This window comes from Sphaeramia orbicularis, chromosome 2, assembly GCF_902148855.1.
Source record: "Sphaeramia orbicularis chromosome 2, fSphaOr1.1, whole genome shotgun sequence".
NCBI lineage: Eukaryota > Metazoa > Chordata > Actinopteri > Kurtiformes > Apogonidae > Sphaeramia > Sphaeramia orbicularis.
Window position 1 is genome coordinate 2,299,963 of NC_043958.1, and position 12,837 is coordinate 2,312,799.

General features: G+C 38.7%; 1 protein-coding gene across 1 annotated transcript in view; it reads left to right on the forward strand.

The window, feature by feature from the left end:
- The window catches only part of LOC115432288 (muscarinic acetylcholine receptor M4-like), a 53,737-nt gene that overhangs the window by 32,914 nt on the left and 7,986 nt on the right, over nt 1-12,837 (forward strand). The window contains exons 2-3 of the mRNA XM_030153184.1: nt 6,274-6,878; nt 11,941-12,095. Of these exons, the coding sequence (XP_030009044.1) occupies nt 6,274-6,878; nt 11,941-12,095 (760 nt within the window). The remainder of the gene's footprint in view (nt 1-6,273; nt 6,879-11,940; nt 12,096-12,837) is intronic.

The window sequence follows — 12,837 nt, forward strand, 5'->3', positions numbered from 1 at the left end:
TTAGTATTTGTGCATATTTCTGGTGTAATTCAGTTCTTCAAGGAAATAATCATTTAAAAAAACAAAAAATTGGCTTTTTAACAGTATCATGATATATCATGATATATCGTATTGTGATCCTAGTATTGTGATTTGTATCATATCATCAGATTCTTGCCAATACACACCGCTAGTCCAAATATGACATTGTGTAAACTCAAGGTGAAGAAAGGGAACTGTTAGACAATCAATATGAACTCAGATTGCGCTTCATGGACCTGATAGTGTCACAATAATGGTCACAGAACCCATTTTTTCCCACAAAACTCCACCTAGTGAATGAACATGACCCCATATGAACTCTGGATGGTCGACAGAACCTGGACATTTGGAAGACCATCAATATGAGCCCAGTTTTATCTCAGTCGGCCTATTTTTGCTTGATTTACATCCAAAAAAACAGATTTTCAACAAAAGCACCCCCATGTGGATGACTTATAATACTGACAGAAGCTGAAATCCATGTGGTTCTTCCATTAGGGGTCCACTGTGTTGGTAATAAAGGGAGAAGAAATCCAACCAAATCTGTCCAAGTTATTGACGAAACACCAAGGAGATCCAGCGGCGGCGTTGGGTGTAAAACCATTGTAATTCTATCCCTATGCAGTCATTGCATCCATCCATTTACTTTGCTTTTAATATTTGCTGTTTTTATTTCCTGTTCCAACCAGATGGGATGTTTGTGGGTAATGCCAACACGTGGAACATATCCAGATTCATTAGCCTCATAGCTTAATTGCCTAAGTCCTTTTTTTTGTCCAAATTGTGGTATGTGCACACCTCTACTCTCCGAACACCGCCGCTTCATTTTTCAACACTGGTTGTGACCTGAAAAAATATGACTTCTGCAATTATGCTAATGAGGATATGTCTTCTGCAGTCACTTATTCATATGTGGTGTTCAGGCTGCCATTAATTGCCCTCCAGATGACAGTCTCATACACGCGTGCTTCCATCTTTTCGCATTAATTACGTAGACTGTGATGGCGTCCCATAGTCTAATCTGATCCACCGCGGTCTCATAACAAACCAAAAATACTGTGACTAAGGCTTTACTGGAAACACAGACGGTTGTTTTGTGCGGGGTCAGGACACCATCGTAGTTATCTTTATTTCATATCCCATCTGTTAATTATGGGATGGTATGTCTTCTGCTCAGAACCCATTGTGTTAGAGCTTCAGAAATCTGACGTAAAGATAACAATGATGCCAGTGTATGACTGAATATAGAAGAATTTAAGGAACACGGTCGTAACTAATTCAATCCAATCCACTTTATTTATATCGAACAGGGCTGTCAAACTCATTTTAGTTCAGGGGCCACATTCAGCCCAGTATGATCTCCAGTGGGACCACTAAAATAATAACAATGGAAAAAAGTAACATTAAATTATGATCATGTTAGCATCGACAAAAATCTGAATCACATGAACAACTGGAAACATCTTAAGAAAAACAAGTCCAATTTTAGCAATATATAATTATTATTAGATTTTTTTTTGGCTTCATTCAAGATTTTTTTTTTACTTAATTCAAGATTTTTCTTTTTGCTTTATTCAGCATTTTTTTGCTTAATTCAAGATTTTTATTTGCTTAGTTCAACTTTTTTTTGCTTAATTCAAGATTTTTTTTTTTTTTTTAACATCTACAAAAATCTGAATAACACAAACAACTGGAAACATCTTAAGAAAAACAACCCCCCATTTTAACATTCCAAATTTCTGGCGACCCCAGACATTCAAAACGGAGACTTTTTTTTTTCTACTAAAGTTAATCTGTTTTTGATCATGTAATAGTTTGCTATACTATGTTGCAAATAAACATTAATTTTAGACAACATTTAGTCTATATAATGTATATTATTATGGACGGAGGCAGTAAATCCAGGTGTAGATTACTGCACAAAGTGAGAATTTGATTTTCCTTGGTCAGGATATGTACAGTCAGTCCAACTTGGATTTACAAGGCTGACAATTAATACTGAACAAACAAGAACTGAAACTATGAATTATGAAAGAGCTGCAGCATCTGAAACTGACCACAATGAACATTTGACAGATAAACAGAACCACAGTGCTGCAGTTTCAGACTCATAGTTTGTCATGTCTTTTATGGATTGGGATTGTCTCTCCCAACTCACCATATATTTTTTATTATAATAATAATAATAAACTTTATTTGTATAGCACCTTTCATACATAAATTGTAGCCCAAAGTGCTTCACATTGATTGAAAAAAATACAATATTAAAATACATTTAGATTTGATTAGAAATACAATAAAATAAAAATAAATATAAAAACAGCGCACATTAAAATATTTGATTATGCATAGAATTTTTGAAGTGCAAGAAATGAGATGAAATGTGAGAGAAATACAATAAAATAAAAATAAAAGCAGCGCACATTAAAATATTTGATTATACATAGAATTTTTGAAGTGCAAGAGATAAGATGAAATTTGAAAAACAGTAAAATAAAAAATAAAAACAGAAATACAATAAAATAAAATAAAAATGAAAAACCGCACATTCCTGGTTCCTGAATTGTGACCCCATGTTTATCTCCTTTCAAAGGCTAATGAGAATAAAAATGTTTTTAATTTGGTTTTAAATATATTCAGTGAACTGGCTTCTCTAATGTCTTTTGGAATTGTATTCCATAACTTTGGTGCATAGTTAGTAAAGGCTGCGTCCCCCATTTTCTTTGTAATATTTCTGGGAGTCGCTAGTAACCCTGCGTTTGATGACCTCAGTGTTCTAGTTTGTACATAATTGATCAGTGAGTTTGCAATGTAACTTGGTCCGGTTCCATTTAGAGCTTTATACGTGAGGAGTAGTATCTTAAAATCAATTCTGTAGGTTACCGGTAGCCAGTGCAGGGAAACCAACACTGGAGTAATGTGCTCTCTCTTCTTGGTTTTGGTTAATAACCTAGCTGCAGAGTTCTGAATCAGCTGAAGTCTGTCTGTGCTGCTTTTTGGGAGACCTGTAAGGAGTGCATTACAGTAGTCCAGTCTGCTGGAGATAAAAGCATGGACCAGTTTTTCAGCATCCTTTCCATTTATAACCGGCATTACTTTGGCTATGTTTCTGAGGTGGAAGAATGACGTTTTAGTGACTTTCTTTATGTGGGACTTAAAGTTTAAGTCTGAGTCTATAATGACTCCCAGACTTGTCACTTCTGGTTTGATCCAGGAAGTGAGTTTGCCCATCCTACTCATCAGCATTTCCCTTTTTGCTTTTGGTTTGCTTTTGGCTTTTGCTTTTTGCTATTAGTAATTTTTTTTATTTTTTTTTATCAATAACTAGAAATTTCAGGTGACCCCATTTGAATTCCAGGCAACCCCACATGGGGTCCCGACCCCAAGGTTGAAAAACACTGAACTAAGGCTTTACTTAGTATTTCATACATGACCCTGTGACTCTATTCACCAACTGACAACGTTTTGGTGGAACATAGGGCTGCTTGATTATAGGGAAAAAAAATAATCACGATTATTTTAGCAATAATTGAAATCACGATTATTAAAAACGATTATTTTTTAACCTTAAAGTTGTTTATTTTTTTCTTGCAAAGCAATGTAAAATATACTCTTTAAACATAAATGAAGCTTTTAACCACTAAAACAAAGTATGTTCACTTTTGTATGAAATAAAAAAATCTTTGAATGCAAATAAGTATACTGTAAATTCAAGTATGTTTCCTTTTGTAAATAAATAGTGCACTGTAATTAAACTGCTATAGACTTGCCATAGCAATAATAAAAAAAAAAAAAAACCTCACGTAAAGTGCAAATTATAAATTCAAGTATGTTCAATGTAGTATGAAATAGTAACTTCAGTGGCGTGCTGTGAGGTTTCAGTTCAGGCCTTCTGTATGCATCAGACATTTAGAATACGTACGTTAGGGTTATACGGGTTAGGGTTAGGTTAATACGGGAGTTGCAGCATGAAGAGATTCAGAGACTGAAGATTGCATTGCGGACGAAGTTGTTTTTATGTGTTTTAGTTTTTCATAAGATTATGATAAAGGTGGCGGTGGTTAAACTTTAGATGGTTACAAAGGTTTGTTGTGTTAGCGGTCGGTGCGGACACAACTACGAAACACTTTTTGCACGTGATGTGTTTTTGCTCTTCGTCTTCTTCATCAAACCCAAAGTGATTCCATACAATGGAATTGGACTTGCCTTTTTTGTTTACCAAGCACTTCTGCTGTGATTCTCCTGCCGTTTTTCCAGACCGCTAGGTACAACTGTCCTCTTGGGGTGGACCTGCCGGCTAGCTGGCAGCAGTAGCTTAGAGGGGGGCGGGGCAGAGCAGCTCATGGTAGCTTGCATGCGCGTGAATTAAAACAACTCAAAATTAATAATCGTTTTTTCTCGATTACATAATTTTTGTAATCGTTGCGTGTAATAATCGAAATCGTAATTGAATTTCGATTAATTGCACAGCCCTAGTGGAACATGTGCAAAAACAGCACATAGAGAGATTGAGATTCTTTATTTGTTTGTATATTTTCCATGCAGACATGTAATCCATTAAAATTCATCTTCTGCATGTAACCCAGCATTCCCATGTGCCTTGCTCAAGGGCATATAAGTCAACAATTTCTCTGCCAGTCCTGGCAACCACACTTTTCAGTGTCCTTCTAGTCACAGCTGGGTCCTTTCATAACAGCTGCATTAGTGAGAATTCTACCGTCGACCAAAACCATCCACTGATATAAAATGTTTAATATTTGTTGATTCATTAATTCTATCAATACATGTAAATAATTGGTGGAAAATACAGTCATTCATCTTTTCATGGTCATCAGATATGACCCATATGGATGTTCAGAGGCTCCGTAGTAACCATGGAAACACCATCATCTTCTACATCATTGATTCACCAGTAAAACCCATGGAACTGGATCAATGACAGTGGATGGACACACTGGGTTTATGTTCAGTTAATGAGAGCTTTGACTGAAAAAGTCACTTTTTATGCAGTTTTCTCGGTTTCATTTAATATCCCTCAGCTTTAATATGAGCTTTAATGAACACTTACAAGATCAGTGAATTAAATATAGAAAAAAAGCAGATTTTTATGGAAAAAAATGAAATACAGACAATAATATTACAGTAAGACAAGTTAATTAAAGAAAGAAAAATCATTGATGAACTGCCACAAAAGCTCTGGGTCTTTATGAGTTAAATGTGTTCTGTGGTGTCCAACGGGGGACGTAGTAAAACCACCTGGATCTGAAAGGTGTCAAGGTCCAGGTGGGTTTGTCCTGGTTCAGTTATGAGCTCATTTCAAAATGTGCTTGAATAAGGAGGTGGTTCTACCAAAAGACTGGACATAAGTACGTAAATGGACAGTGGTTCAAATATAAAAGGCTCACCTAAGGGTCCAGTCTATCCTGTGGGACTTCACTGGCATTATTTTACTGGTCTGATCCACTTGAGATCCTGTTTTGCTGTATGTGGCCCCTGAACTTGTTGGACACCCCTGAGCTAAAGCGTCAGCTTCATGGACAGACACTGTTCTGTCATAGAATTCCAGTTGGTTTCACTGGTAGAGTATCAGTTACCATGACTACTAGAGGTGTTAGAAAATATCGGTTCTGCAATATATCGCGATATTTCATTTCACAATACTGTATCAATATTAAAAATTACTGTATTTGATATTTTTAGGTATTTATTCAAATACAGATATGGCGGAGGTTAATTTTTGTTTTTTTGTTTTTGTTTGTATTTTATTTATTATTATTTAACACTCTTTTATTAAATAATGTTTGTTCCTTTGTTGGGATTGAACAAAACTAATGTTCTGATGTTATTTATGAACTAATAGAATATGAACATTTGAACAGGATCTGAAAAAATAATGTCTGTAAAACATAATTTCAGTTTGAACACAGGAACATTTTGTGATATAGCATCAGATCCTGTTGTGGTCAAATAAAAATGTGTTAAGTATTTGTGCAGATTTCTGGTGTAATTCAATTCTTCCAGGAAAAAAAATCATTTTAAAACAAGAAACAAACAAAAAGTTGCCTTTTTAACAGTATCATGATATATCATGATAGAGCGTATCATGATCCTAGTATTGTGATTTGTATCATATCACCAGATTCTTGCCGATACACACCCCTAATGACTACTGCTGTTGCCAACACACCATTTTTGATACCTTTAAGACCTCACCTGTTTTCTCTCTCTCTCTCTCTCTCCTTCTTCTTTCAGACTCATCTGTCAGCCAATCAGATGACTTGTTCTCCAACAGCTCATGCAACGTGTCCACCAATGACTCGACTTCGTGCTCTGCTGTGGATGATTTGGATGGAGTTGGGTTAGGGAGTCCATATAAGGCTCTAGAGATGTTCTTTATTGCCTTGGTTACAGGATCTCTGAGCTTTGTAACGGTCACAGGAAATATTTTAGTCATGCTGTCTATCAAAGTCAACCGCCACCTACAAACTGTCAATAACTATTTCTTATTTTCATTGGCCTGTGCAGACTTGATCATTGGTGTTTTCAGCATGAATCTGTACACAGTCTACATCATTGTGGGCTACTGGCCTCTTGGGCCGGTGGTCTGCGACTTATGGTTAGCGTTAGATTACGTTGTGTCCAATGCTTCAGTCATGAATCTCCTTATTATTAGTTTTGATCGCTATTTTTGCGTGACCAAGCCCCTAACGTATCCAACAAGAAGGACGACGAAGATGGCAGGTTTAATGATCGCAGCTGCATGGATCCTGTCTTTCATCCTTTGGGCTCCAGCCATCTTGTTTTGGCAGTTCATCGTAGGACAGCGAACAGTTCCACCTGGAGAGTGTTACATACAGGTAACGTACACAAATGTTTACTGTTCCTTCAGGCGAGAAAATAGATATAGTCCGGTGCATGATTATCTGTGAATGTATTTTAAAGGTGCAGGAGACTTTCGTGACCAATTTTTCATCAAATCTGTCGAGCCTCAGTCATATCCTCAGTATCATGAATCTGTAAGTCTGTCTGTCATTACTCACCTGAATCTCTTCCCTCACAGTGAACCGTTTCTTAGTGCCATCCACCAGAAACAAACCATGTGTTTACAAACAGAGTCGGGAGGTAACTCAGGTATCTTTGGAATTTTGTCGCAACGTGCATTGTGGGAAGCGAAGGCTCGTGCTGCCGCTGGCAGTGCAACTATATGATATTATATGGATTAAGCAAACACAATGCGGAAACGGTTGAAACGGCTGAAATGCGGAAACAGCTGAAATGCAGAAACGGCTGGAGGAATATGCATAGAGGGAAGGGAGCTCCTGCCGTTTCTGTGTCGTGTCTATAGCAGCTGCTGCTGTCAGACAGCGGCGCGAACCAACGTTTCCCACAATGCATGTCGCAACAAAATTCCGAAGATGCCCGAGTTACCTCCCGGCTCTGTTTGTAAACAAAGGGTTTGTTTCTGGTGGATGGCACTGTGAAATTGTTCACCGTAACGCAAGAGATTCAGGTGAGTAATCACAGAAAGACTAACGGATTTGTGATACTGAGGATATGACTGAGGTTTCACAGATTTGATGAAAAATTGGTCACAAAAGTCTCCCGCTGTAACCCTTTATAGTTGACTCATAGAAATACTCTGAAATTAAACTATTCAATCCTAGTATGTTATTGGTGGACTTTACTGCTTTGTAAAAATTTTCAATTTTTTGCTTGTTCTGTAGAAAATCAAGGTCAATGAAGTTACCATATTTGGTTCCTTACCCGTAAGAGGCAAAAAAATAAATAAAATCCAAGGAGTAAATTTAAAAAAATACAAGAAAAAACATATAAGGCGAAAGGAACATGCATTTTAGAACATTAGAACATCACTTTTAGAACATTACACCAGACCCCTGTCCACATCCACATGATCCTTTTGAACTTCATTTCTTACATTAGTGCCATTACACTCACTGTTCATGCAGAGGTGGACCTTACAGACCCTGTAGACCACATTGGACCGTACAGACCCAGGAGACCACATTGGACCTTACAGACCCTGTAGACCACATTGGACCGTACAGACCCTGTAGACCACATTGGACCTTACAGACCCTGTAGACCACATTGGACCTTACAGACCCTGGAGACCACATTGGACCTTACAGACCCTGGAGACCACATTGGACCTTACAGACCCAGGAGACCACATTGGACCTTACAGACCCTGTAGACCACATTGGACCTTACAGACCCTGTAGACCACATTGGACCTTACAGACCCTGTAGACCACATTGGACCTTACAGACCCTGTAGACCACATTGGACCTTACAGACCCTGGAGACCACATTGGACCTTACAGACCCAGGAGACCACATTGGACCTTACAGACCCTGTAGACCACATTGGACCTTACAGACCCTGGAGACCACATTGGACCTTACAGACCCTGGAGACCACATTGGACCTTACAGACCCTGTAGACCACATTGGACCGTACAGACCCTGTAGACCACATTGGACCTTACAGACCCAGGAGACCACATTGGACCTCAGATTGTTGACTCTCTGTAACTGTTGCTGTCACTGTCTTGTAATGTGTGTGGAAATTACCAAAAATAGTCACTTGCCCGATAAAGGGTTAAAGGTACATTTGCAAACCAAAAAGCCAGCCTTGTCACTGTTGATTCTGTATGTTTAATGGTCCTTAAATTTGGTTTGTGAGGTCTCGGAAAGTTACTGTGGTGTGAGTTGTTGGTTAGACAACATACAGTAGTGGAAAAACATTTGAACACCCTTAAATTTTAAACAATCTCAAATATCATGAAATATTTGCAGAAAATTATTTTCCAAAGGTGTGGCTCCATCAGACCGGCACAAACAAATGCAAATTATTTCTTTTGGTTATTTCTACCAAGAAAAAACAACCAAATTAAGTTGTCGTCAGTTTGAACTCATCATGTCTGGGTTGTGTTTCATTATCTGCTGAAACATCCAGTTTCAACCTCAGTGGAACCGAGCATGTGCAGAAGGGAGCCTGTGGGAGACTGGAACAATCCTTACCACAGTTCAGTGACTTAATAGTAGTCGCTTTTCCATTGGACATCTGCGCAAAACTTTACTGATATTTACTAAATGTTGAGAAAACAGAAGTGTGTAATGTCAGTTTTTCCATTAAATCACAAATGCAATGATTTGTTTATTTATTATCGCAAGATGACACGAGAAGTTATTCCATAAACATGGTGACGAACTTAATTATGGTGGTGTTGATTTACAGATATATTCTTTAATATTATATATCACCCCTCTATCTCATAGTAAATTAAAAAAAAAAATGATTCCGTTTCCTGGTGTGTCCACACATACTGCACCATATTTCTTTTAAAACTCTTCTTCTTCGCTTGTTGTAACGTCCGTCAACATCCGTTTTTTGTTTTTTATTCACGTGACTCTAGTTGTGGAAAAAGGTCTTTCCATTGCAGTTCTGTGTGATATACCATTTGAGTTACGTCCGCAAAACCACCTCTTGCCAGCGCAAAAACTTTTAATCAAAAAATGAGGGTTTTGGTGAAATTGTCATTTTTACATTTGGTGAATTTTTATGCGCAAGTGATATTTGCACAATTTGAGGGTCAATGGAAAAGCAACTACTGATTCTTAATGCAGTTCATCACAAATGCATGGGGTGAACAAAAACATGTGTCCATCACTGTTTGGTCTCAACCATTATTTTAGGTCTATGGAAAACCTGGTTCATGTCCCTGTTTCTGAACCTCTTTTCTGGTTCAGAATTCAGGTTCAGAACTCACACCCTGTGAGGAATACCTTGGTATATTTCTGTTTTATGAGCACCTCCACAGACTGGGATAGTCAGATTCTTGGAGGGTCAGACTATGTTAGTTTTCATTCAGAATAGGGATGGGAACTTAGAACTGGTTCCTGTATTGAACTGGTTTCAGGAGCTCAGTTCCTTGGAATCATTAGTTTGTTTAACAATCCCACTCATTGGTCATTTGTGTATTTTGGTTGTTTCCTCTAAAGTCTGATTGTATTTGACCAGTAAAAACGACACTAGGACCTTTTACAGCAATTACAACAAAGGGTTAAATACATCCAACAAACACAAACATTTAACCACAGCATCCAATTTTTTCCACAACCATATGATTGTTTTAATGTAAAGAAAACACCTCATGTGTTTCTGGTAGCCTCTTGTTTAGTTGGCAGTTCTGAACTTGTCTGAAATCTGAGTTCTCATTATCTCCTGGACTTAAATGCCTTATTAAATGCATTGCATTGCCACTATCATGAGGCCTTTTTTTGTTACTGGTTGGTTTGAGATTTTCAGAAACACTCAGGTGGTTGAATGTACCTTGGCTCAGAACACTGAACAGGATATTTGTTGTTTAGATGTTCAGACCTGGAAGACTCCTGCTACCTCTGGCATGTGTGGTGGTCGTACATCCTGTCAGTTTTCACTCCAGCGCTCACATTATCAGATTGGAACAGTGATACTGGATGCATGAGAAGCCCACGTCAGGGATGTCTCAGGCGTTGGGGACCACTGTGTCATTTATAGAATAGAATAGATGCCTGTTTTTCACACATTCGGAAGGGGGGGGGGGTGTCATTATAAATACAGTCAAATCTGCATCACATTGACAATATTTAATCTGAAAAAGATGCGACTGCTTGAACCTGTAAAATAAAATGATGTCTATCAATGGGAAAATCACTGTAGAAAGTATGACAAACAGTAGTATTCTCACATCCAGAACATGCTGACAGTATTAATACAACAACACAGTAATAGGCAGCAGCATGAGCCCCTTTTCCACCGCTGGAGCTTTAACTTTATCAGGAACTTTGAAAAACCTCTGTGCATTTCCACCCAAATTACCCGGTAAAAAACTCTACCTCAACCACAAATTTTTCCTGAAAAAAATTCCTAGTGTGGGGATTGGACTTTGCAGATTCCCTGGAATTCTTGGGGGCGGGGCTGTGTGCTGAAGAACTCTGATTGGTGGAATACACTTACAACATTCCACACTTAAACTGGCAAGAACAGAGAGATTTTCTCGAGGTGGCTAGAGCAAAACCAAAGTTTGTTCCAGTTAGGACATTTCATACTTCATAAGAAACTCAAGTGCAGAACTCCTGGGAGGTCGTCTGCTTTTATGCATTAACCACACCCACTTCAAATTTCTGAGCAGTCACGTAATAGTGGTCAGACACAGCATGAGAAAAAAGTTCTGTCCGGATGATTCGTCAAAAACAAACTGCAAGAAAAAAATGATGTAATTTTTTTCTGCCCTGGGAATAAGAAGAAATATCTGTGTTCTTGTTGAGTTTGTAGGAGGCTTTACGTTGACCCGCTGAAGCTAATGAGTCTGCAAACTGGTGTATTCCATTTCTGTAAGCTCCACTTCATTTATGTTTTGATCATTTGGAAAATGATGTAAAAGAAGAGAAGCTACGAGAAATGGATGACGACCATGTCCGTTTGACAAATATGATCTGTTGAGTGTCTTTGTGTCCTACATTACTATCATCTGTCTGTCCGTCGAATACGTTAAAGATCATATTCAGCAAATACGATCAAAACAGCCTGGACCTCGTTGAACATATTGTCGAATACGCTCAATAGAAGTTCAGCAGGAGTTTGAGCAGTCGCCAACTTGAAAAAACCAAACCTGATATGAATGCATTTCCACGAACTTTGAGGTGGAAACACAAACCATGCAGATTACCTGGAATACTTTTACCCAGGTAATAAGTTCCTGGTAATAAAAGTTCCTGGGAATGTAGGTGGAAAAGGGGCCACCACCGTGGTGAGGCCCTCAGTGTGTTCCAGGCATTAGAAACTGACTGTTGCTTTTTCGTACCATGTATATTTACAGGCTTCTTTCTTTCTTTTGTCTTCTTTCCACAGTTCCTGTCTAACCCTGTGGCAACATTTGGGACAGCCATAGCAGCATTTTATCTTCCAGTCATTATCATGACTGTTCTGTACATCCACATCTCCCTGGCCTCCAGGAGCAGAGTCTCGAAACACAAAACAGAAAAGAAAGAAAAGAAGGGCGTAAAGTAAGCATAAATATTGTATTGTATACCTACGAATGAAAGACAAACATGTAAAATAAAATATAAACATCTATTATGAAGAGGTTTATCGTTTAAATGAGGATCAGAGTTCAGATCTACAGCTTTTGTTCATCATGTTATCACACTTTTTGTACAATACTGTCACCTGCTTAAAATAATGGTCTAAGTCATAACTTTAATTTAAAAAAAATGTATTAAGTGCTTTATTTAAGTGGGGTTAGTAAGAGTCTGGTTTAGACCAGCTCTAAATATAGTGTCACTGGATAACTTTTGCTATGATGTAGCGCTATATAAATAACATTTGATTAATTTATCGGTTGGTTGGTTGGTTGGTTGGTCGGTCAGTCGGTTGGCTGGCAGGTGGGTGGGTGGGTTGGTTGGATGGTTGGTTGGTGGATTAGTTGGTTGGTTGGTTGGTGGGGTGGTTGGTTGTTTGGTCGGTTGGTTGGTCGGTCAGTCGGTCGGTTGGTCGGCTGGCGGGTGGGTGGGTTGGTTGGTTGGTTGGTTGGTTGGTGGGCGGGTGGGTTGGTTGGTTGGTTGGTGGGCGGGTGGGTTGGTTGGTTGGTTGGTTGGCGGGCGGGCGGGCGGGCGGGCTGGTTGGTTGGTTGGCGGGTGGGTGGGTTGGTTGGTTGGCGGGTGGGTGGGTTGGTTGGTTGGTCAGTTGGCTGGCTGGTGGGTGGGTGGGTTGGTTGGTTGGTGAGTTGGTTGGTCGGTTGGTTGGTAG